This window comes from Balaenoptera musculus, chromosome 15 (genome assembly GCF_009873245.2).
Source record: "Balaenoptera musculus isolate JJ_BM4_2016_0621 chromosome 15, mBalMus1.pri.v3, whole genome shotgun sequence".
NCBI lineage: Eukaryota > Metazoa > Chordata > Mammalia > Artiodactyla > Balaenopteridae > Balaenoptera > Balaenoptera musculus.
The window spans coordinates 50,933,207-50,955,434 of NC_045799.1; the positions used below are offsets into that span (position 1 = coordinate 50,933,207).

Below are 22,228 nucleotides of genomic sequence, written 5' to 3' on the forward strand. Positions count from 1 at the left end.
CTTCATCGCCATGGCCATGATCTCTCCTTAGGGAGGAAGGGTCCCTCCACCTCAGACCCCCTTGCCTCCTCAGGGACCCCTCCACCTCTTATCCCCTTCTGCATTTCCAGTTATTGTCTCCAGTCCCCCCATATAAATGTGCTCTGCCATCTTGAATAGCAAGGACCTCCCTCCACCTGGGTCCCCTTCCAGTGCCCCCCTCACTCCACCCTTCTGCTCCCCCTACAACCCTCTTCAGTGTGGTCTCAGACTCCCACAACTGTCCTGGACCTCGAAGTGCCTGGTCACTGTGCCCTGATGCTGTCTGCCCTTGTAGTCCTCCCTTGGCCATGTGGCAAGGCTGCCCTTGGGGCACCCAGCAAGGACAGGGGAGTGGTGGCCTCATGTCTGTCTAGCTCTTGGCTTTGGGGTGCCCACACGGAGCCAGCTCCCACACTACCCCCCTTGTCCTCTGGAAGTACCCTCTGGAGTCCTCTTCCCACTGGCCATTTCCTCTCATCTCCTGGGTGCACCTTTCTTCCACATGGTCTGCTAATATGGGTACTCTGTTTTACTCCACCCTTCCAATTCTTACGGACTCCAGAATTTATTTATTCTGATTCCACTCAGTATTTTTTTCCTCTAGGATCTGCTCTGGGGGAAGTCACAGACCACTCAGGTCAACCTACTCTCCCCCAACTCCCCAGTGCTCTTGCCCCTGCTCCTCACTGAACTTGGCCTTTCAAAACATGGGTGTCCTGACCTTGTCACCCCCAGTGCACAACACCGCAAGGGCTCCCACCACCCATGCAATGAAATCCATGCTCTGAGGCTGGGCCCTGTTCCACAGTCTCATTCCTCCCTCCCCTTCCCCACACAGCCTGCAGGAACTCTAGGCAGATTCCAGAACAGCCCTGTGGTTCACCCTGCCTGAGGACTCCAGGGTCCCAGGCCAGGTTAAATGCCCCTCGTGGAGGCTGCCCCAGCCCTGGGCTTCCCCTTGCCAAGGTACACAAATCTGTTTCCCTGGGTCTCAGTGATGCTTCCTCAGTGCTCGCTAGGGCCTGGCACCAAGTGGCCTTTAAATGTTTGGTCACAAGTGCTGGAACACTCGGTGAGGGGCTAGGTTTCATGTTGCCTGAAGATACCCCAGTCCAGAGAGGTTGGTGCCAGATTCAAGACGAGAAAGCAGAGCCTATTAGGAGCTCAGCAGAGGCCCAGCTTCTCTGCTACCACCCCCATGGCGCCCCTATGCTCCTGCGGTGCAAGCAGCCCTAGGGCGCAGGTGTCACCCCAATCCCCCACTCGGCAGGGCTGGACCAGTCAGAGCCAGAGAGGTGGAACCTTGGGCAGCTCCCTGGACGATGTAATCCCACTCATTGCCGGCAGGAGGCGCTGCGCGGCTGCTCTCCCGGGCTACAGTCGCACTCCGCTCCTCTGGCGATGGGAGGAGGTAGGCGGGGCCATCCCAGGGTGGGCGGGGCAGTCCACCTGGGAGTCCTCGACCGCGGGCCTTATGCGCTTCCGCACTCTTTGATCCTCGAAGCCTCTCCAATTCTCTCTCCCTCTCATCTCTGGGTCTCTTCTCATCTCTCTTCCCGTTGTGCTGGTCGCGCCTGCTCCAATGTGGGGCTCTGAAGAGAGGCCTGGCGACGTCTGAAGGAAAGGGTCGTAAGCGACGCCTGGTCATCACGCGAGGCCCTTAATGCCCATTAAGGAGGCGTCTCCGGCCCTCCTTCTGGCAGTGACAAGGCCTCTGCCCACGGTCACACCAAAAGAGTCTCTGCCCAGGCCCAGGCTCTGCCCCATCTCCGCAGGGAGATAGGTTCAAAGGTCAGAGGAAACCCCCTCCCCTGAAACAGGAGCACAGGACAATCCTACACCAGGTGGACCTAGGGGAGAGAAGGACTGGAAGATCTGACATACTTCCTCTCCCTTTGTCGCATCCCAGTGGACCAGGATGGCAGGAGTGGGGTGAGCACAGGAGCGTGAGGGGGTGGGGGTCACCCAGCAACCTGCCCGCCTTCCCGCCTTCTGCTGGCCTCGTGCTCACCTCCTCCAGCCCATCCCCAGGGACCCAAACAGCTTCCAGCCCAAACACCTTTCAGTGCACACTTCCGGGCCACTGCCCAGGCTTCTCCCTTCCCTTTGCTGCCTGGCCTCTCTCCTCTCACACCTCCGCACAGTGGGGCTGAAGGAAGAGGCCTGGGAGAGTTTGGCCAGAGAGCTGCTGGGTCACCTTTCTTCACCTCTGTCACCCCAGGCACTCCGTACTCACCCTGTTCCCTCTCACTCACTCCTGCTCTCCCTTCGGAGTGGTTCCCTGCTGCCTTTATTCTGTTGCTTTTACCCACTTCCTTTGCTACCTGTCCCCTTTGTTACTCTGATGTTGGCTTTGTTACTCTGCTAACCTTTCTTGGTACTTCCTTGGCTTCTCTTTTGCTTTGGGGCCTCCTTTGTTATTCTGGGGTGCAGTGTTCCTGGCCCCTGGCTGTGACCACATCCCTTGGTTACCCCACCCTCCAGTGGTGTTCTCTTCCCATCCATCTTCACTCACAGGCTGAGTCCTGGGCTGCAGAAGGCTGATCTGGGAGTGTCTGCTCTACAGAAGGGGAAGATTTCTCCAAGCCTCCTGACCCAAGGGATCAGGGGTCCCTACCTTCCCTTCCCCTTGGTCTGGGGGTCTCCCCTCCAGCCACCTCCCTCGTCTCTGGTGTGGCCTCAAAGCTATAGCCTAGCAGGTCCTGGGTGGTCCTGGTTGCTATAGGGTGACCCCTAAACCCCACCTGGGGTGGCATATGGTGGACCCCACTGTCCATACCCACCCTCACTGCCTCCGGGGACAGCAGTACCAGATTGGGTTCAGGGAGGCCAGTCACAGGCCAGACAGGCAGCCTTTGGAGAGACAGACAGACAGACAGATGGAGGTGGCTAGCCAGGTAGGAGCCTATGGCAGCATCATCCAGTAACTCAGAGGTGGGGATGGGGGAGCAGCCTTGCTGCTTCAGCCTAAGTGGCTTTTAGGGGCAGCAGCTGGGGTGTGGACACCCAAGGGGCTGTGGCCCAGGAGGCTGCCTAGAGGCAGGCCCTGTGCTTGGTCCGGGGCTAGGAGCCCAGGCTGGGGGCACTGGCGAGGGAAGAAGGAGCAGCAAGGACTGGGCCTGAGCAGAGCCTGCTTTTCCCCTCATGGGGAACTGTCTGGGCTGGCTGTGCCTGACCCCTGGGGGCCAGGTATGTGCAGGGTGCTGAGCAGGGCTGGGGAGGGGCAGGTTGAGGGTGAGCCTGCAGCTCAGCTGTCTTCCTGTATGTGTGACTGAGAAAGCTGAAGAGGGTGGACTTGGGATCTCACCGCCCTGGGCCCAAGGGGAACCGGGGAACCTTGTATGGGTCTCTTCCCTCTCCAGACCTGTTTCCTGATCTGTAAAATGGCCTGAGACCCCTAGGTTTGTTCCAGGTAAAATGTACTCAGAGAGGTACACAAAGAATAAATGACTGTCCATCGGTTGGGAGAAGGGGGCATTCATGCTGGTGGAGGTGGAGGGAGGGGAAGGGAGGAAGAGCTGGGGTGCAGGAGGGGCCTGCTCAAGGGAGCAGCTCCCGTGACTGCTGACTGGCTAGTGCTCAGAGGCCCAAGCCGTCAGCACATTTCATCCTAGGTCAGGAGGAGGGTAGCAAAGACCCCTTCCTTCCAGCCAGACAAGTGCATGTCATTCCCTCACCCTTTGCAGTCACCCACCAGGCCTGGGATGGGCAGGGACAGGAGTGAGGGGCCCTGGCAAAGGGAGGGGATGGTGGTGGGGAATGCTTAATGGTCAAACGTAGCACAGATAGGCACAATCACTCCTGGGCAGGGCCAGGAAGTCACTCAGTCACTGGCCTATAGGATATAGGAAGGGGCTGCTGCCTTGTCAGTTTCAGACCCCTCTTTTTGCCTCCTGGACCATCCTGGGACTCTGTGCTGGGTCAGGGAAGCTCTGGGTTGCAGGAGGGATTCTGATACAGGAACGGGGCATGGGAGGGGAGGGGGGGAGGGGGAGGGGTGTTCCCGAGGAGGGTGGGCAGAGCCGTGGCCCTTGTTCTTACCCTCGGGCCCCTGTATAGGGGTCCCTCAGTCTAAGGATCCTTCCTCTACCCTCTTCCCGCCTCAGGGGCCTGCCTTCATGCCCCTGCTACTCATACAGTAGGTGCTCAATAAATGTTACTGTCATAGGAGGCAAAGGCGCTGGCGCCAAGAAGACTGCCCAGAATGGGGGCGAGACAGAGGGGTCCTGGTGATTCGGGGGTCCCCTGACGCCTCCCCCGGGGCCTCCCTGGGCTGGCGGAGCGCGGAGGCATGGGAAATGACCAGGGTGGCTTGGACCCGGGGCGGGGGCGGCAGGGCGGAGGGGGCGGGGAAGGGGCGGGCGCGGGGGCGGTGCCGCAGCCAGAGCCCGAGCCGGAGCCGGAGGCGACGGGAGCCGAGCGGGAGCCGCCGAGGCCACCACCGGGTCCCCAGCGCCGCCGCCGCCTCCGCGCCCCACCCCGAGCCGGCCCCCGCGCCCCTGCCTGCTGGCGGCGGGCGTGAGCGCCGTGGCCAGCCCTTGGCCGGCCGGTGGGCAGCCGGCACCATGGCCGCACCGGAGCCTCTGCGGCCGCGTCTGTGCCGCCTGGTGCGCGGCGAGCACGGCTACGGCTTCCACCTGCACGGCGAGAAGGGCCGCCGCGGGCAGTTCATTCGGCGCGTGGAGCCCGGTTCCCCGGCGGAGGCGGCCGCACTGCGCGCCGGAGACCGGCTGATCGAGGTCAACGGCGTCAACGTGGAGGGTGAGACGCACCACCAGGTGGGTGCCTGCGCTCCATCCCCGGCCCACCGCTCCGCCACCCCCCACCGCCCCCATCCCTGGAGCGCGTCCCTGCCCCGCGCGCGCGGAGGGCGCCAATAACCACCGAGCTCGGGGCTGCCTGCGCCCAGGCCTCAGCTCCCTTCTCCGGGCCAGGAGGGGATCGCACAAGGGCCTGCGGTGGGCTCCCGTGGAGAGGTGGGGGACGTGGCCGCTGAGGCAGAGGCAGCCGGCCTCCTTCCTAGCCTCCTCCAGCCCGGGTGGGTCCTGCACGGAGCGAGGCGGTGGGGGGTGGAATCCTGGCAGGGAGGGGCCGCATTGCGGCTCCTCCGTGTCTCAGCCCTCGCTCTTCAGTCTTGTTCCGGCCTCAGGGCAATGTGTGGAGGAGTTGGCCCCTCGGGGGTCTCCCTGTGCCTGGGGATCCGGGTGCTTTTCTATCAGCGTGTACACATGTGCGTGTGTACACAACTCGGTATGTCTGTGAATGTGCAGGTCCCTCTTGGGGTCCCTCGTGTGTGTACCTGCGGGGGATGTCACAGGGAGGGCACACCTGTGTGTGCCTGCATCAGTTGAGTGAGTGTGTGTGCTGGACTGTATGCACATGAGTATACAGGTCTGCACCCCTAGATATGTGTGTGTGTGTACAGATCTGCATGCCTGGACGTGTGTGAACTGGGGGATGTGTGTGTGTGTGTGTGTGTGTGTGTGTACCCTCCTGTGTGTGGCTGTGTATATATGTGTCCCGGCCTGTGTGTCTGCCCACCTGGCTATGTGTAGTCGTCAGTGTGTCTGCACCCATTGTACTAGTAGTGTGTGTCCTGGCTGATGGTGTCTGGGTCCTGGTGGGAGTCACCACTGTGGCAGCACATTCTTCTCCAAAGAAGCTGCTGGATGGCCTGGCAGGGGTCACTGGTCGCAGCCCCCTGCCCCTTGCAGCTGAAGATAAAGGCCAGAGGGAGGTTCTCTGCAGGTTCTGACCCCTGGGGGGTGTCCATCTCCCACTGACCAGGGACTCACCTGGCTTGGGTCCAGTCTTCCTCCACCCCTTCTGAGTAGGCTCCTCTGTGTCCCCCCAGCACCTGTCTGCGTGGCCAGGCCTGGGCCTAGAGATTAGTAAATTGGCTGGGCTGGGAGCTGAACTCTCACTTCTACCCTTGGAGATTTTGTCTGTCCATCTGTCTGCCGTCCTTCTGTCTTTTACCCAGAGTGTCAGCTGGATAGGCTGTTTGCTGGAGGCTGGGGGTCAAGGCCAGAGAGCTTGGATTGACAGGCCATAGGGAGGGCCTGGTAGAGCTGGCGCCTGGCCTCTGTTTAACAGTTGCTGCCACCCTTGCCCCAAGAGCAATGCTTATCCCAGGCCTCCCGGGGTGCTGGTCTCTAAGAACTTCACACAGGACCACTTGAGACCTTCCCACTGTCTTGGGAGGGAGAAGGTACAGTTACGGCTCCCATTTTACAGATGAGGAAACTGATGCTTGGGGATACTGGGTGACTCGTCTGGGTCCCACAGTCAGGAAGCATGAGGGTCCTGGGGTCCTCCTGTGACTCTGTGGCTCACCGGGAAAGACAGGTACAGAGGAGGGCTGGCAAAGATGGGCCTGGTTCAGACCCTCCTATCTTTTGACAACATCTACTGAGCAGCTGGTGGGGGCCCTGTCTGTCCTTTCCCAGGCCTTGGGGTAGGGGTGGGGTGTTGCCCTTCCTTCCCCAATGCCCAGTGGGCACTGCGCCTCCTGCGGGCACACACTAGCATGTATGCTCCGTCACCATGCACATGCTCTAGACACTTCACAGACACCTGCGTAACCACACCTATCCCACAGGTGGACCTGCCCCTCCCCACCTCTCCCTGCTGTGTCTGAATCCTGCTTTCCGGGTTGTGGGTAGGTACCTGAGGAGGTGCCTTGCCACAGGAACCCAGGTGTTCTCTCCGCAGGTCCAGTAGGAATAGGTCCATTGTCATGATCTGGAAGAGAATGGAAGGCCTAGAGGCAGGGGTTTAGACTACCGTGTTCCACCACTGGAAAAGACAGAAAAAGGCACAAACACACTGAGACTGGGACCCAGGGAGACAGTTCTCTCCTTCAAACCCAGACCTAGAGACACCCTGAAACAGAAGGCTGCAGGGTGCGGGCCACACACATGCACACACGCATACTGAAAACCCGAAGCTCAGCTGAGCACCGTCTTTGTCACTTCCTGGGCCGAGGCGAGGCCCTGCGAGGCCCCCGCAGCCCTTGCAGCCTGGGCCCTCGTGTCCGGAGCCCCAGGAGAAGAGGGAGGGAGCTGCTGGAGTGGGGGTGGGGGGCGGAGCCGGCGGGCCTCTCGATCCAGCCGCCCACCCCTGCCCCTGGTAGGCTCGCAGCCTGCCCACAGCCCTGGGCCAGCCCTGGGTGGTGCCGCTGCCCATGTGCTGCCTGGAGTGCTGGCCGTGACCTCCCGCCACCCACCTGTCCCAGGTGGTGCAGAGGATCAAGGCCGTGGAGGGGCAGACTCGGCTGCTGGTGGTGGACAAGGAGACGGACGAAGAGCTCCGCCGGCGGCAACTGACCTGCACTGAGGAGATGGCCCAGCGAGGGCTGCCGCCTGCCCACGACCCCTGGGAGCCAAAGCTGGACTGGGCACGAGGGGGCAGCCTCAGCTCTGAGGTCACCCAGAAGGTATGGCGGGCTCTGCCCACAGGGACCACCCTGGGCTCTCCCAGAACCACCTTCTTGTCCTCCTGACAGCAGTCTCTGCCTCTGGTCACCTCCAGAAGTATATCTGCGTCTCTGCTGCCCCTCTGGGCCCCTTCTCTGCCCCTGGTGAAAACCCTCTTGGCTACTTGGAGCCACTCTTTCTGCCCTCAGCCTGTGCTGTAAACCAGGTAGTGTCAGGGCAACCTGGCCCTGGTCCACAGCCCCCGTCTCTGGCCCTCTTCCCCAGGATGCTCCTCAGAGCCACTTGTCCTAGGAAGGGTCACTCTGACAAGCCGCCCCCTCCCTGGCCTAGGGGCTGAGGAACCTGGGGAGGGGCTGCTGGGATGTCCTGGGACTGAGCGTGCTCAGCTCTGTGCCTGTGTTGGGTGTCTGTCTGTCCGTCTGTCTGAGGAGCCTGCTTGTGCTCTGAAGGCCTCAGAGGGGCTGACCCTCCTCCGTGGTGGCAGCTGAGGAGACTCTCTAAGCTGGGTCCTCAGCTCCGGGGTCTGCAGGGGTTGGGGCACCTCCCCCTTCTCCCTGCTCCCCCCTCCAGACAGGAAGAGCTAACTGGGGAAGAGCTGGAGAAGGGGGAGGTGGTGGTGGTGGGGAGTCCAGTTCTGTCTCTTTCTAGGTATCAGGGGCTGGGCAGTGGCCCTACTGGGGCAGCACCTGGATGCCAGGAGGAAGAGCCTGCTTGTCCTGCCCTCCTGGAAGCCCCATGCCCTTACTACCTTCTGTCTTTTGTGCCCCTACTACCTTCTTTTTTTTTTTTTTTTTTTTAAAGAGAAAAATCCCTTAAAGGAAGATTCAAGCCGAGGGGCTCCCCAGAGCCCACTTTGAGAACCACTGGCCTGGGGCTGGTGGAGGTGTGAGATCTGACGTTTCTGGGTGTGCAGGGGACCCTGACACCTGCCCTGTCCCTTTCCCGGATGTCTCCCAGGCGAGCTGGCCATGCCTGTGACCTGGATCCTGTGGGGCCTCGTGTTTCTCCTGGAGGGGATGGCATTCCCGGTGGGGAGGCAGCCTGGGCACAGGCATGAGCATGAACCCCTGCCTCCCTTTTTTGTTCTTTGTGGCTCTAGGGCAGACTGGGGGGTGGTGGTTAGGGCCACAGTGCCAAGTCCTGGAGTCTGGACTTTGCCCCAGGGCCACTGAAGGCCAGAGTAGGGGGTGTTAGGGTCAGATTTGTGATTTCAGGGGAGCCCTGGGATGGTGCGCTGGCTGACCACCCCACCCCCCCAAACTGAGAGTTGGAGCCTACCTCCTTCCCAGGGCATCTCACCCCCAGGAGGAAGTGCCCCTCCCCCTAGGCGTTTGTCCATTGATTTAGACACAAATGGCTGAGTTCACCTTCCTGTGGAAAACTCTGCCCTCAGGCCTTATCTGGAGGGTGGGGAGGCACCTTGTCCTTGGGTGGGACCTTCCCCCTCCACTATTTCAGGCTCTGGGGGCTGCAGGAAGCCCTAGGAGGGGTCTTCCGCTGGTGTATTTTTTTAAAATTTATTTTTATTCAATTTATTTTATTTTTGGCTGTGTTGGGTCTTCATTGCTGCATGCAGGCTTTCTCTAGTTGCGGCGAGTGGGGGCTGCTCTTTGTTTCAGTGTGTGGGCTTCTCATTGCGGTGGCTTCTCTTGTTGCGGAGCACGGGCTCTCTAGGTGCGCGGGCTTCAGTAATGTGGCTCGCGGGCTCTAGAGTGCAGGCTCAGTAGTTGTGGCGCACAGGCTCAGTAGTTGCAGCTCTTCGGCTTTAGAGCGCAGGCTCAGTAGTTGTGGCACACGGGCTTAGTTGCTCCGCGGCACGTGGGATCTTCCCAGACCAGGGCTCGAACCTGTGTCCCCTGCATTGGCAGGCGGATTCTTAACCACTGTGCCACCAGAGAAGCCTGCCGCTGGTGTAATTTTAGAGGAAAAGAGTGGGGCCTGTCTGGCAGGTCCCTCCGTGGTTGGGGCTGGCAGGGGGACAGGGACCCCATAAGGTCAGGGGAGTCCCTGAGGGCACGGTCTCTCTTTTCCCTCCCAGCCAGAGACCCGGTATTTAATCGGCTGAGCTCAGAGCATGGGAAGGAAGAGCTGGACCTCCGCTGACCTCCACAAACCAGGCTTAGCTTCCGCCCACCACAGGCTGTGAGGGAGCCTGGGTGGACGATGTTTATATACAGGGCTATGCCCTGATAGGGCCTCAACAGCAGTGGGTCAGGAGAACTGGGGAGAGATGTGTGTTGTTTGCTTCACAGTGGGGGATGAAGGGGCCCACCCTCCATGCCCTGTGGGGGGAAGGGCTGAGGTGGGAGTCCAGGCCCCAAGGGCCCTTCTGGCTCTCTCAGCCTCAGTGTCCTCCTGTCCTGGGCAGGGAGGAGGGGGTGGGCAGGGGAGGACACGGATGTGGCTGGCCCCTCCCTTCCGGGGGCTGTCAGGGCTGTCAGTGGTGACTCAGCCCCGTTCAGACTGGGCTGGGGTGGCCGCAGCTGCAGTGCAGCTGATCGTGACAGTGATGATGGGCGACCGCCCCGAACAGCGACGGGGCAGCCAGCGGTGCCAGGGCTGAAGGGGTATGATAGACCCCGGGCCCTCCTCCCCCTCACAGCCAGCCCATGCCTCCACCTCCAGTTCTGGAGGCCTTTGGGGGCTGAGAGTGAGTGAGGTGACAGAGTCCTGCAGAGGGTGACCGCCTGGTATAGGACGCGGTGCCTACAAGAGGGCTTTTGGGGCTCCCTGGTTCCTGCTCCCCATCCCCCCGTGAGCTGCAGCAGGACTGTCTTATGCTCTGAGGTCAGGGTCCCCTCCTTTGCCTCCTTGTCTCCCCAGCCCTGGGTCCTGGGAGCAGGGCAGGGCCTCCCAGCAGTTTCCTTCCTTCCTTTCTTGGGACGGAAACCTGGCCGGTGGGGGACACCGGGCTGGAGCCTGAGAAGGGGAGGGGGGCTCAGCCACCACCCTGCTCCTCAAAGTGACTCAGCCCTATGTCCCCACCCATCCCTGGGGAGCCTGGGCCACAGTGGGAGGTGGATAAATGGGGTGGCAGCCTGGGCTGGCTGGAGAGCTCAGGCCACTCCAGCTGGACGCTCGCCGCTTGCCGCTTCTGTCCCGCCTCCTATGGCCCGCTCTGGGAGTGCCACACCACCCTCCCCGGCCCCAGGAGCCCCTCCACGGAGCCCATCCCGGAGGCTTGTGCAGGTCAGGTGGGGTGGGGGCAGGGTGGGCAGTGAGGACACCGGCAGCCAGCTTAGTCTCTGTCCCCCAGGATTGGGAGAGGGGACGCTGGGGACCCTGGTGACCCTGGTGTGAGCAGGCTGGACTCTGAGCAACAATGGGGGCCTTTTTCTGCTAGGGCTGGTGAGTCACCATCTGGGGGGTGGTACAGCCTGGCTCCAGGGGTACCCCCATGCCAGCCTCTTTGTCTGGTTACAGGCATGGCCGGGAGACTAGAGCTTGTCCAGCTCTGCGGCTGCCTGGTAGGGAATCGGGGCTTGGAAGCCTGTGGAAGCCTGAGGGCCTAGCTGGGAGGCAACAGGAAGTGCTCTGAGCCAGGGCAGGAGCGAGGAATGTGAGCAATGCGCTGGGCCCAGCCTGCACCCCCTCCTGACCTACTATGGTGCTGGGCCTCCCCGTGGGCCTTCCCGCTGGGTCGCCACGCTGCCAGCCTTGTCTCCCCACCGCGCCCCATTGCAGCCCCTCAACCTGAGGGGTCTAGTGCCAAGTTTGGCGCTCCTTGGACCCTGATTGTAAGGAGAGGGACTTAGGCCAGATGTTAGGAGAAACCTCTTGGCTGTGCGGTGAGAGGCGGCCGTGCTGGGTTGAGGCAGGGAGATGGCCAGTATGGTCTCAAACCAGAAGTGACTGCATTCAGCCTGGCTTCATGGCCCCAGCTGCCCGCCCTCCCCAGTCCTCCCGTTTGGGGGCCTTGAGAGACCACTCCCTGGAACCATTGTGGAGGGCGTGGGAAGAGGCCACAGGGCCTGGTGCCGAGGGCCCGGTGCCGAGGGCCGTCCTTTCACACGATGGGTCACCACACGGGTCCATGAAGCCCGTTTGCGAGCGTACGTTTGGATGTCTGGTCTCTGTGACCATGTGATGCCCCGCTGCCACCTGGGCCCACTTCCACCACCAGGTGTGCTCATGTCACACTTCCACTGCCACGCACGGCCCCGGCCAGCCTTGGGACCTGTGCTCTGACAGCTTGAACCTGAGAGGCGTCTCAGAGCTGCACACCTGTACTTCCAGGTGTGTCTGGAGAGGGGCTGAGTCTATAAGTGAGCTCCTGGAGAACCCGGGAGTCTCACAGCCCCAAGTTCAGCCCAGGATGCCTGGCCGAGCCCCTGGGGGACTGAGGAGCAGCAGCCCAGTCCCTGGAATTCCTGGGGTTATGGGGCAGATGGTGGCCTGCAGGGGGGGTTCCAAGGGGGCAGGCTTTGGGGGTCGGGGAAGGGGTCATGGAGAAGGGGCACAGGCTGGACCGGAAGAAGGTGTTCCCCAGGGGTGGGAGCGCCTAGAGACTGAGGTAAGGCACCACCCTGTGAGGAGAGACACGCTTGGTCCCACAGCTGGGCAGCCACAGTCAGATTTGGGGTTTGGGGGTGAGCTCGAAGGCCTGGAGGCTGGCCCTCCCTCAGTACAGCCCCCAGCCTGGCCCAGGGTCACTGGCCACACACAGGGAGGTAGAGGGACAGGAAAAGGCCCTGGTGAGCACCCCCACCCTGCATAGTCTCACCTGCACGCACACTTGAGCCCCAAGCGCCCAGGAAACCTGAGCTGCTGGCCGCCCGTTCCCTCCGGCCACCGCCATGTTCAACTGAGCACCGGTGGCCGCTGGCCACTCAGCGCTGTGGTCACTACCTCAGGCCCCGGCTGGGTGGGGGTCCTGGGGTCTGGCCTCTGCCTGCACGGCCCTCCCGCACCCCCAGCCAGAACCTACTGCAGGATGCCAGAGGTAAACGGAGGCAGAGCCCTGGGGTGTTGGTGGGGGGACCCTCAGGGCACCGTGAGCCTTCCGTGGAGGGCAGGGAAGGTGGGAGGCAGGCCCCATCCTCGGCCCCTCACTGCTCCCTCACTGGCGCTCCTGCCCAGGCTCCAGCCCGTGCGTCCCAAGTCTCTGGGCCCTGTGGGGGTGGGGCGGCTCCAGCTTGCTCTGGAATGTGAAAGCAAACACAGCCGCACTGCCATCTGCCCTAGGGAGACCTTTGGGAGCATAAACAAAACAGCCCGGTCCTACGGCCCTACCCTGCCAGCCCCACAATCGGATGGGGGGTGGGTAGAGGACAGGCGGGGCCCACAGCCTTCCTGGACACTGTGACGAGTGGCAGCTCATCGCACTTGTCTCTCCTAGGCCCCTGGTCTGTGCTCAGCCCTAGCCTTGAGCCCATTGATTCTCCCAACACCCCTGTAAGGCTCCTGACCCCATCACAGGTCCTTTGCGGGTTTGGAGACTAAGGCTTTGTTCAGGATCCGGAAGCTGAATCATCACAGGCAGCCTAAGCGTCACCCCCCCCCTACCCCCCCACCCCGTGTTGGTCTCTGAGACCTGGGGATGCTGTCAGGTGGGGGCATGATGCCGAGTGTGGGGCTGAGGCTCCCTCCCACCATCTCCACTCCTGCCTTTGCACACTGGGGATGGGACCGGAGGCCTCAGGGGTGGGGTCAGTGCCTCTAGGGTGGGAGGTCAGAGCTGGAGCCTCACCCTGCGTCCCTGTGCCTGCAGGATGTCAACGGGCCCCTGAGGGAGCTGCGCCCGAGGCTCTGCCACCTGCAAAAAGGCCCCCAGGGCTACGGGTTTAACCTGCACAGTGACAAGTCCCGGCCCGGACAGTATATCCGCTCGGTGGACCCGGGCTCACCTGCTGCCCACTCTGGCCTCCGTGCCCAGGACCGACTCATAGAGGTACCTGCCCTGTGTGTATATGTCTGCACCTGTGTCCTTTCTGTTTGTGACTGGGCCCACGTCCCCTGTGTGTATCCGTGCCTGCCCGTATGTTTGTCTACGCCCGTGCCCTTCCGTGTGTGTGTGTGTGTGTGTGTGTGTGTGTGTGTGTGTGTGTGTGTGTCTGGGCCCCGGGTCCTCACTGGGAGGAGGGAGATGCTGGGAACCTGAGCTGGTGCTCCTCTTGCTGCCGTGGCTGGTGACAGCGTTGATGAATATTTGATGCCACACCTGGCTGAGTGGCTTGGGGGGCTGGTGGCGACCTGCCCTCAGGCAGCACTGACCCCGTGCTGGCGGCGGCAGGTGAACGGGCAGAATGTGGAGGGGCTGCGCCACGCGGAGGTGGTTGCCAGCATCAAGGCACGGGAGGACGAGGCCCGGCTGCTTGTGGTGGACCCCGAAACAGATGAGCACTTCAAGCGGCTGCGGGTCACACCCACTGAGGAGCATGTGGAAGGTGGGTGGCTGCCCTGGGGCCCAGGGCTGGGGTAAAGCATTGGGGGCTGAGTGGCCAGTGACACACTGTCCCCACAGGTCCATTGCCATCACCAGTCACCAACGGGACCAGCTCGGCCCAGGTGAGAGGGTGGGAGTGGACAGGGTGAGCCCGGGAGACCACAGGGGCACCTCTGGGGGTCCCCAGACCTGACAGAGCCCCTCCCGAGATTTCTGTCCTTGTGTAGCATGGTTGTGAGACCGAGCCTGGCCCTGTCACTCCCAGCTTTGATGCCCCTTGGATCCGTCTTGGGTCAGCCACACCCCAGCGCCATAGGGCACTCGGGCACCTCCAGGGTGTAGTAGAGGCTCAGTGGCCACTGCCAAATGGAGGAATAAATGCAGCTCTGGCGTGTGCACGCGTGTCTGCATGTGTGCGTGTAAGCCTGTGTGTGCACAGAGGCTCCTGGGTGGGGCCCCTAAAGCCACGCCTTACCCTTGGTTTCCCAGCTCAATGGTGGCTCCGTGTGCTCGTCCCGAAGTGACCTGCCTGACTTAGACAAGGACACTGAGGTAGCGGGTGCCTATCCACCTCTACTGCTGTTCACACACTGGGGGGCCTGAGACCTTGGGGGCGGGCATCTGTGGAGCTGTCAGCCTGAGCTGTGAGGCCACCGCCTCTAGGAAGCCCTCCTGGGCCTGCTGCCAGGTGGCCTCTGGTGTGAACTCCCTGGGAAAGGCCACCTGTCTGGGGGCCTGGGTCCAGGGCTCACTCTGGCCACCCGCCCACCGTGTCCGCCCCTAGGATGGCAGCACCTGGAAGCGCGACCCTTTTCAGGAGAGCGGCCTCCACCTGAGCCCCACTGCAGCCGAGGCCAAGGAGAAGGTGAGAGCCACCAGGGTCAACAAGCGGGCGCCGCAGATGGACTGGAACCGGAAGCGAGAGATCTTCAGCAACTTCTGAGCCCTCCCTGCCTGTTTCCTGCCGGGCTCCTCCTGCACGGACCTTGGGCCTTGCCCCTCGGGCCCGCCCAGAGCTCCCCTCAGTGGACTGGAGGGGGCATCCTTACTCCCCAAGCCGTGGTGGTCCCACCACCACCCAAGAACCAACCTGTGCCCCAGTAAGACCCCGTCCTGCCCCCAACCCGCTGGGTGCTAGGGGAGTGTGGCAGCAAGATGGGGAGAGAGAGCCCGAGATGTGAGATACCCAGAGAGACAATGAGGGGATGTGGGGAGAGGAAGAGAGAGGGAGATGGGGGAGAGAGGGAGAGGGGGAGAGGCAGTGGTGACCCGCAGGGCCCGGCCCTTGCTGCTCTGCCTGGGCCTGCTGACTTAAAGGAATTTGTGTTTTTGCTTTTTTTCCAGAAAGAGCTCTAGCTCCACACATGTTTCCACTTAATACCAGAGCCCTGCCCCCACCCCCCTCAGGACGTGCTCTCTAAATAATTGCAATAAAACAAACCTTTCTCTGCAAACCATTTCCTCCCCACCCCCTCAGCAGCAGCCATCCCAAGTGGGAGCGCCAGGGATGTCCAGGGACAGAGTTGGGGGGCTTGCAGGCCGTGTTCATGCAGGCTTTGGGGGGTGCTGAGGATGCCAGATGTGGCTGTGAGAGCTGCCCCTCTGCCCCGTCCCTGCCCTCCTTGGGGTGGGGGGTCTGGGGTACAGGGCCTGGGCTCTTTGAGGGGCCTGAGGATGGAGGCCCTGTGCCCCTGAGGAGGGTAGACTCTGGACAGGCCCCTTGTCCCTGCATGGCAGCCCCTAGGCCTTCGGGGTGTGACTGTGTGAGAGCCTGCCCCCAGGAAGGACCTCAGGCTCCGGGCTTGGCCCCTGCTGGGAGCCTCCCCCTGAGGAAACCCCACCGACTCTGCCTTCCCCCTGCCCAGAACCTGACCGACCGACATCGCTGTCTGCCCCATAAGCCATAGCACATGCACGCCTTCAGAATAAACAGGCCTTTCTTGGACCCTGGCTGTCTCTGTCCTTCCTGAGCCTTCATTTTGGGGGTTGGAGGGATCATGGTCTGGGCAGGGAGGTGGCAGCCTGCAGCTCCCTAAGTCTCAGCTGCTGGAAACAGTCCCATTCCTAAGCCTCCCCTCCCCAAATCCATCCGCTAGCCCCTCTCAGCTCCTGCTCCCTCTTGCTTATCTCTCCAGTGCATTTGGGACCCCTGTGCTTCGGAGCCCTGCCCTCTCACCAGCACCTCCCTGTGAAGCCTTCTGGGCCTCTGGCCCCCCAGCAGGTACACGCAGGTCAGGCCCTGTGCCCTGTGGTGCCCTCCCTGGGCCTGCTGGTGTCCCTCTGAGACCAGGTGGCTCTGTAAACACTAGGGGTGGGGCCTCGTGGCAGAGGCTGGGGCTCTCAGGGTGCACAAGTTCAGGAAGAGGCGTGTGTTTCCAGGTCCCCAGCCAGCTGCTGCGGGAGGCAGCCTGGGCTTCCAGCGTCCCCAGCAGGCTTCCAGACAGCTGGCTGCAACTGGCTCCCACGACCCCCCCGCCACCCCTGCACCCCAGCACTCAGCACAGATGGTCACGTCCCCATCCTGGCCTCCCAGGCAGCCCTGTTCCAGACACACATGAGCACGGGTGCAAACACAGCTCATGCATGTGCTTTCCAGCATGCCACCTCCCACCCCCCGGGGTAGAAATCAGCCAGACCCTAACTAGAAACAGCCCCCAAACTTTATTATAAACAGGCTATGGCTCCCCAGCAAAGGCACAAAGAGGCCAGAGTGGTGCCGGGCAGAGGCCCCAGGCCCTCAGAGTCCGTGTGCAGCTGGGCACAGGGCCCGGTTGAGGCAGGCCTGGCAGCGCGGGCGGAGGGGCAGGCAAGTCTGCTGGCCAAAGCCCACCAGCAGTCCATTGATCTCGCTCCACAGCTCCCTGTGGGGGTGGGAGCCATCAGTGTGGAGGGAGGGTGGGAGGGAGGGGAGCCCGCCCTGCCCCACCCCCACTCTGCACACCTGGGCAGCCACTCCTCCAGTGCCCTGCGGGTCTCCTCCGGGGACTTGGTTGCCTTCTTGGTCCATCTGAGTCGGTTTACGATTCTGTGCACGTGTGTGTCCACTGCTGCTTGGAGACGGGGCAGGGTGAACACGGGGCAGGCTCACCGGGCCAGACTGCCCCATCCCTGCCACGGCTCCCAGTGCGGGTTGGTGGGGGGCTGAGTCTGAAGCCTGAGTCCCCCTACACACCTCCCCAACCCCCGCCGGCTTCTGAGGAGGACCCAGAACTGCGCAGGCCTGAGAGAGAGTCACATGGGCCATCCCTGCTGCTAGGCAGGGGCTGGAGCCAGATCCAGAGGACTTGGGCCTTTTTCCTGGGGTGCAGGCAGCAGTGCCTCCTGGCCCAGGCACGGGCCATGGGTGCCAGGCTGGGTGGCAGCAGCTTGACCTAGTGGGCTGGCATGAAGTCACTGCCCACAGAGCCAGCACCTGCCACTGCACCATCAGGAACGGAGCGGGGAGCACGGCCAGGCCAGCTGCAGCTGTTGTGCACCCGGCCGCAGCCCCGGCTCCCCCTGGCTGGCCACCCTGGGGCTTGGCCTGGGCACCTGCTCACCGAGGCCCCCTACCCTAGCCAGATGCAGCCCCTGCCTCCTCTTCCTATCGTGTCTGCTGAAGAGAAAGCGAGTTCCTGCACTGGCCCACTTCCCCTGCTGCTGGCTGCCTGGAAAAAGGCTCAGGCCCGCCCCAAACAGCGATAACGGGGGCACAGGGAGAGTACGCAGATGGAGAAGCCACACCTTTGGGTCACCACCAAGCCTCAGTTTCTTTCTCTGTAACACGTAGGTGACCATGCCCTTAAGTTACCCAGAAACCCAGCCCAGGGCCACACCACACTTGTGGGCCAGTCCAGGAGGGCTCTGCACACCTGTGCCTCTAATGGGAGCAACTACTTCCCCTGCTTTGCGGCCCAGCTCGGAGAAGCCAAGTGCCTTGCCCAGGGTCACCCAGCTGGGAGGGCAGAGCTGGGATCGGCTGCTGTATCCCATGGCTCTGGCTCTCTACTCGACTGGGCTTCTTCTCTCAGGAAACCCCCTGGGAAGTGGGGCCCAACCTCCCTAGGATCTCCCTGCAGGTGGCCTGGCCCACAGACAACCAGATAGGGCAGCATTCCCACACTCCTGCCTGCTGCAATCAGCTGCGGGCGGGGGCCCTTCCCCCACAGACCTGCCAGACCACTCCTAGACACGGGCAGCCGAGGACAGCCGCCCAGATAAGCTCAAGTATCTGCTGAGAGGCTGGCAGCCGCAGGAGCCCAGTGAGGGAGGCTCTGCCCTGGCCCCGCCTGGCCTGGCTCCCGCTTTTCAGGGCTTCTGGGCTCCAACCTCATCAGGTAGCCAGAGCCCTCCTCCTCTGGTGGGCACTGCAGGGAAGGGGTCCCTACCCCAGGGGGCAGGCTTCACAAGCCTCAGAAGCCCTGGGGGGATCCCCACCACCTCTCCTGGCTCCTCTGCATGAGTCCCTGAGAAGCACCACGGTGGGAGCACACAAGCGGGTCATGGGTCAAGCCCTGGTTTCCGGGCTGGCTGGGCCTGCGCTGTGCAGCCTCAGAAGCCCCCACTCGCTGGGCAAAGATCTGAGGAAGCAGTCCCACCCCGACCCAGGGCTCTGTCTCCACTTGGAGCTCCTCCAATGCCAGAATGCAACACAAGGACCCAGGATAGGGATTCCAGAAAGGGCCCCCACAGCCGCTTCCTCCTCCCCCCGGGTCCCCATGTCTGCACTGCACCTGCCCCCTCTGCCCACGCTCATTCCAGAGCCTTGTGCTCTGGCCCTCTTCCCCAGCTCATGGCTTCGCAGATGCTGTTCCTTCTGCCTGCAATGCACTTCCTCCTCTTGGCCTGGCCAGCCCACCTCACCCTTCAGCTCTTGGCTGAATTATCACCTCCTCAGGAAGTCCTCCCAAATGCCCCAGACCAGGCCAACTCCAAAGGTGCCCTGCATGCCCCCATCAGTGTTTCTACCCCAGTGTCTCTCTCCCTCATGCAGCACAGACCCGAGTCCATCTAGGGCCTCTCCCAGAGGCCAGCACGCTATAGGAGCTCCTCAGCAAACAGGAACTCCTCCTGCTAGTACCCATCTCTGGGTGGGGTGGGCCTAGCTCTGGGCTGGGAATACCTTTCTGACCCTTCGGGCTGAGTTGTGAATGAGGAGACCTGAGCTGGGGTCACTGGTCACAAGGATGTGGGGAACCTCAATGGCAGCCAGCAAGCCTGGAGCCAGCCACTCCTGCCTCATGGGCGCATGCCACTCACCAATGCCTGACACAGTGCCCCAGGCCACTGCCATGGCCAAGTGCGCCATCTTGGGCCCGACGCCTGGCAGTGCCACCAGCTCTGCCAAGGAGGCTGGGATGTCCCCATCATAGCGCTGCTGCAGGATAGCACTGGTCTGCTTGATGTACTTCACCTTGTTCTGAAAGATTGGGGGGGGTCAGCGCTGGAGGTCAGGAGTATAGCCCGACCTGGGAAGACGAGGCCCAGAGGAAACCCACAGGTGCCCAGAGCTACCCGCCAGCTGTCCAGGACACACTCAGAGGCACCTGCTTGCCTCTGTCCCCCAAGTAGGTGGGAAAAAGCCAAGGGCAGGAGAGCCCAAGGAAGGCCCAATGCAGGCCTAGACCCTGCCTCCCACTTGCCTGGGGCCAATGACAAGTGCATGGGGTCCGGCTTGAGTCTCCCTGCCCCATCATTCCCTGCCAGAGACCAGGCAGGCTAAGCAGGACCAGTTAAGCCAGAAGCTGGGCTCAACAGCACCTGGGCCTTCAGGAAGGAAGGCTGGAGCCTGGGGCTCCCCCTCCAGCCGCCAGGCCAGCCGGGCGGTTCCCATCCTGTGCCTGAGTGGACAGGGCTATTTAAAACCCATTTGATGAACTGCAGCCCAGGCCAGTGCCAAGGGGAAGTAGCCCCACCCACCCGGCTGCCTTCAACAGACCCGCCCACCCGCCACCCTGTACTCTGTGGCCTGTTGGGGCTCCAGAGGGGAGGGGTTGTGCACTCCAGGGAGGCTTGGAGTAAACAAAGGGATAGATGGGTGGGCAGCCTTAGTGAGGAAGAGAAGGGCCAGGCGTCTGGGAAGGGAGGTGGAGGAAGGAAGGGGTGGGCTGCAAACAGGAAAAGCCAAGGAGCTCCAGCGCCTGGACTTGAGGCCCCATGGCCAGGCCCCCTGTGGGCTGGTCAGAGCGGCAGGGGCGGGGCGGTGCTCCAGTGGGAACTCATAGCCAGGCCCCCATGGCCAGGGATGCCCACCCCGGCCTCCCACACCCCACAGCCCACTCAGTCTGACATCTTTCGCAGGCCAGTGGCACCCCCAGCCCCACTCGCCACGGGCTGGGCTCACCCTCCAGAAGCCCACAGGATAGATGAGCGTGCCCAGCGTGCTGTCATCCGTCTGCAGGATGCTGTCCACCGTCAGGCCCCGGGCCCGCAGCCGCTGCATGGCGCCTGCTGTCACCTGGTCCTTGGTCTGGCTGGAGAGCATCAGTGACAGCAGCACCTGGTACCTCCGCACCTGCTTGCACGGTGACAGGCACCAGGGTGGGGGCGGGTCCTGGGTGCTTAGCCCAGCCAAGCCCTTTACTCATCTGCACGTGTCACCCCAGGCAGTGTATGGGATATCTGCCTCCTATCCGCCCGGGCCAAGGGTGTGTGTGTGGTGCATTTTCCACTTATGAGGAAACTAACAGCACCTGCTTTGCAAGATCACTGTGAGGCTTAAAGAATTATTACTGCATTCAGAATTGCACCCGGCACGACGTCAGTGCTCAACAGCCCTTGGTTGCTCTTGTTATTGTTATTGCTTTGCAAAGGATGCTGCTGCCCATTTTACAGACAAGCAAACTGAGGCCCATCACCGGGTAGCAGAGCTGGGATTGGAATCAGGTTAGTCTTAGGACCAGGCTCTGGGCCAGTGAAGTGTAAGGAACTCCCTCTCTCTCTCAGCAAACGTTACTGAACACCCATGATGTGCCAGCTGTCCCCTGCTAAAGGCCTGAGAGGAAGCAAGTGTCTTGTTCAGAAGGGGGTCACCGGCAGATGGGTGCCTGCCTGCCTACCTTCGGGGGTGCACTGAGGTCATAGCAGTGCTCAGCCCCCAGCTGGTCCACAGGTGCGTCCTTTCCACTCCTCATGGTCCGGATGTTCTCCAGCTGCCGCCGCCAGTCCTGAGGCTCCCAGGCTGGTGACTGGAGATGCTCGGCCCCCTCTCCTTTCTCACCTTCTGAGGCCTCGTATGCCACATTCAGTCTTGGAGCCTTCCGCTGACGCTTCACAGGGCTGTAGCTTTTCCTACCTTCTGCAAAAAGTACCACTTGGTCCCTTCAGTGAGAGCTACAGGTAAGGAAAAGGTGTGGGTGCTGCCCTACCTGCTATCTCATCCTACATCATTTATTCAACAACCACCCATCACCTACTACAACTGCGGGTGCTCTGGCCTCTGCAGCATGTGCTACAGGCCAGGTCAGCCTTCCTTATGCCGTTGGCCCTCTGACCAAATCCACTTTAGCACATGACGACTCTAAGTAACAGCCTCCACCATGGTGCCCCCAATCTAGTCTCGACACTGTCAGAGAGAACTTTCTAAAATCTGAATTGAGTTGTGTCACTTCCTGTTTAAAACTCCAAACTCTGTTCTGGCATCAGAGCTCCTGCCTACCTGGCTGGCATTATCGCGTGCCTGTCCCCCACTGCCATGCTTCTGCCCAGTGTGTCATCTTGTCTGGACTACCCCTGGGGTCTTTGGGTGTCTGTGGGAATCCTCCTCTGGACAATCCTGCAGACGTCCAGGCAAGACAAGTGGCAGGGGCCCTGTCGTTCTCACCCACCGCTGAATCTCAAATTAGGTCCTTAATAAGGACGTATGTAGGTCCCTAATAACGACGTAAACGTAAGGAAAGCCACACCGTTTCCCATTTTCTCTCAGAGGCACCCTCTAGCAGGGGGAGAAAACTTCTGGCTGGGAGAGTCCTTGGCACCGGGCCTCTGAGCTGGAAGCAGCTATGAGGACAGGGCCGGTTTGCCTCGCAATCAGCCTGGCACAAGTGGAGTACCCTAGGGCATGCTAGTGGGACCGGGAGAACTTTCTTGAACAGGACGAAGGTGGGGGAGGTGGGAACGCCTGAACCCAGCCCCTGTCTCCTGGGAAAGAGCTTACGGCGGGAACTCAGGGCCCCAGCCCCCAGTCTCTTGCAGGCCCCCACCCCGCCTCTCTTCCTGTGACCCCGCGCGGGCGCGGCGCTACCTGCAGCCGCCTCTTCTCTCCGGAGCGGCGCTGGCTTCTCCCTACGCCCCTGCTGACCGGCCCCGGGTCCCCGGCTCCGGCTGCGGGTCACCATCCTCACGCCCACCGCATTCATGCCGGATTCCTGCGGACTACACATCCCGGCGGCCCCCGGGACTCCGT

The 22,228-nt window shown here is 62.0% G+C and overlaps 2 protein-coding genes across 7 annotated transcripts; one reads left to right on the top strand and one right to left on the bottom strand.

The window, feature by feature from the left end:
- The first annotated feature begins 4,460 nt into the window (after nucleotides 1-4,460).
- On the top strand, nucleotides 4,461-15,790 carry SLC9A3R2 (SLC9A3 regulator 2). 5 transcript variants are annotated; one of them, XM_036827069.1, is made up of 7 exons: nucleotides 4,461-4,799; nucleotides 7,259-7,459; nucleotides 13,171-13,350; nucleotides 13,693-13,846; nucleotides 13,924-13,967; nucleotides 14,335-14,397; nucleotides 14,630-14,929. In XM_036827069.1, the coding sequence occupies exons 1-7, from the start codon at nucleotides 4,587-4,589 to the stop codon at nucleotides 14,786-14,788; spliced, it is 1,014 nt and encodes a 337-aa protein (XP_036682964.1). In that variant the 5' UTR covers nucleotides 4,461-4,586; the 3' UTR covers nucleotides 14,789-14,929. The 5 variants fall into 5 exon arrangements, 4 of the variants coding, with proteins under 4 accessions (XP_036682964.1, XP_036682963.1, XP_036682965.1 ...); XM_036827070.1 differs by lacking the exon at nucleotides 14,335-14,397 and having other exon boundaries at nucleotides 4,465-4,799; XM_036827071.1 differs by lacking the exons at nucleotides 4,461-4,799; nucleotides 7,259-7,459 and adding an exon at nucleotides 10,468-10,649 and having other exon boundaries at nucleotides 14,630-15,790.
- Nucleotides 15,791-16,490: 700 nt separating this feature from the next.
- Nucleotides 16,491-22,217, bottom strand: NTHL1 (nth like DNA glycosylase 1). 2 transcript variants are annotated; one of them, XM_036824267.1, is made up of 6 exons: nucleotides 22,067-22,217; nucleotides 20,883-21,121; nucleotides 20,168-20,338; nucleotides 19,084-19,243; nucleotides 16,787-16,892; nucleotides 16,491-16,706 (listed from the first exon to the last, which is right to left on the bottom strand). In XM_036824267.1, the coding sequence occupies exons 1-6, from the start codon at nucleotides 22,203-22,205 to the stop codon at nucleotides 16,583-16,585; spliced, it is 939 nt and encodes a 312-aa protein (XP_036680162.1). In that variant the 5' UTR covers nucleotides 22,206-22,217; the 3' UTR covers nucleotides 16,491-16,582. The 2 variants fall into 2 exon arrangements, with proteins under 2 accessions (XP_036680162.1, XP_036680163.1); XM_036824268.1 differs by having other exon boundaries at nucleotides 20,883-21,118; nucleotides 22,067-22,214.
- Between the last annotated feature and the right edge of the window lie 11 nt (nucleotides 22,218-22,228).

Coding starts and splice junctions, on each gene's coding strand:
- SLC9A3R2 (XM_036827068.1), top strand. CDS start 4,587: ATGGCCGCACCGGAGCCTCTGCGGCCGCGTCTGTGCCGCCTGGTGCGC. Junction 4,800..7,258: donor AGGGTGAGACGCACCACCAG/GTGGGTGCCTGC, acceptor CACCTGTCCCAG/GTGGTGCAGAGGATCAAGGC. Junction 13,351..13,692: donor CCCAGGACCGACTCATAGAG/GTACCTGCCCTG, acceptor TGGCGGCGGCAG/GTGAACGGGCAGAATGTGGA.
- NTHL1 (XM_036824267.1), bottom strand. CDS start 22,205: ATGTGTAGTCCGCAGGAATCCGGCATGAATGCGGTGGGCGTGAGGATG. Junction 21,122..22,066: donor GAGAGAAGAGGCGGCTGCAG/GTAGCGCCGCGC, acceptor TACTTTTTGCAG/AAGGTAGGAAAAGCTACAGC. Junction 20,339..20,882: donor ACCTCAGTGCACCCCCGAAG/GTAGGCAGGCAG, acceptor CCGTGCAAGCAG/GTGCGGAGGTACCAGGTGCT.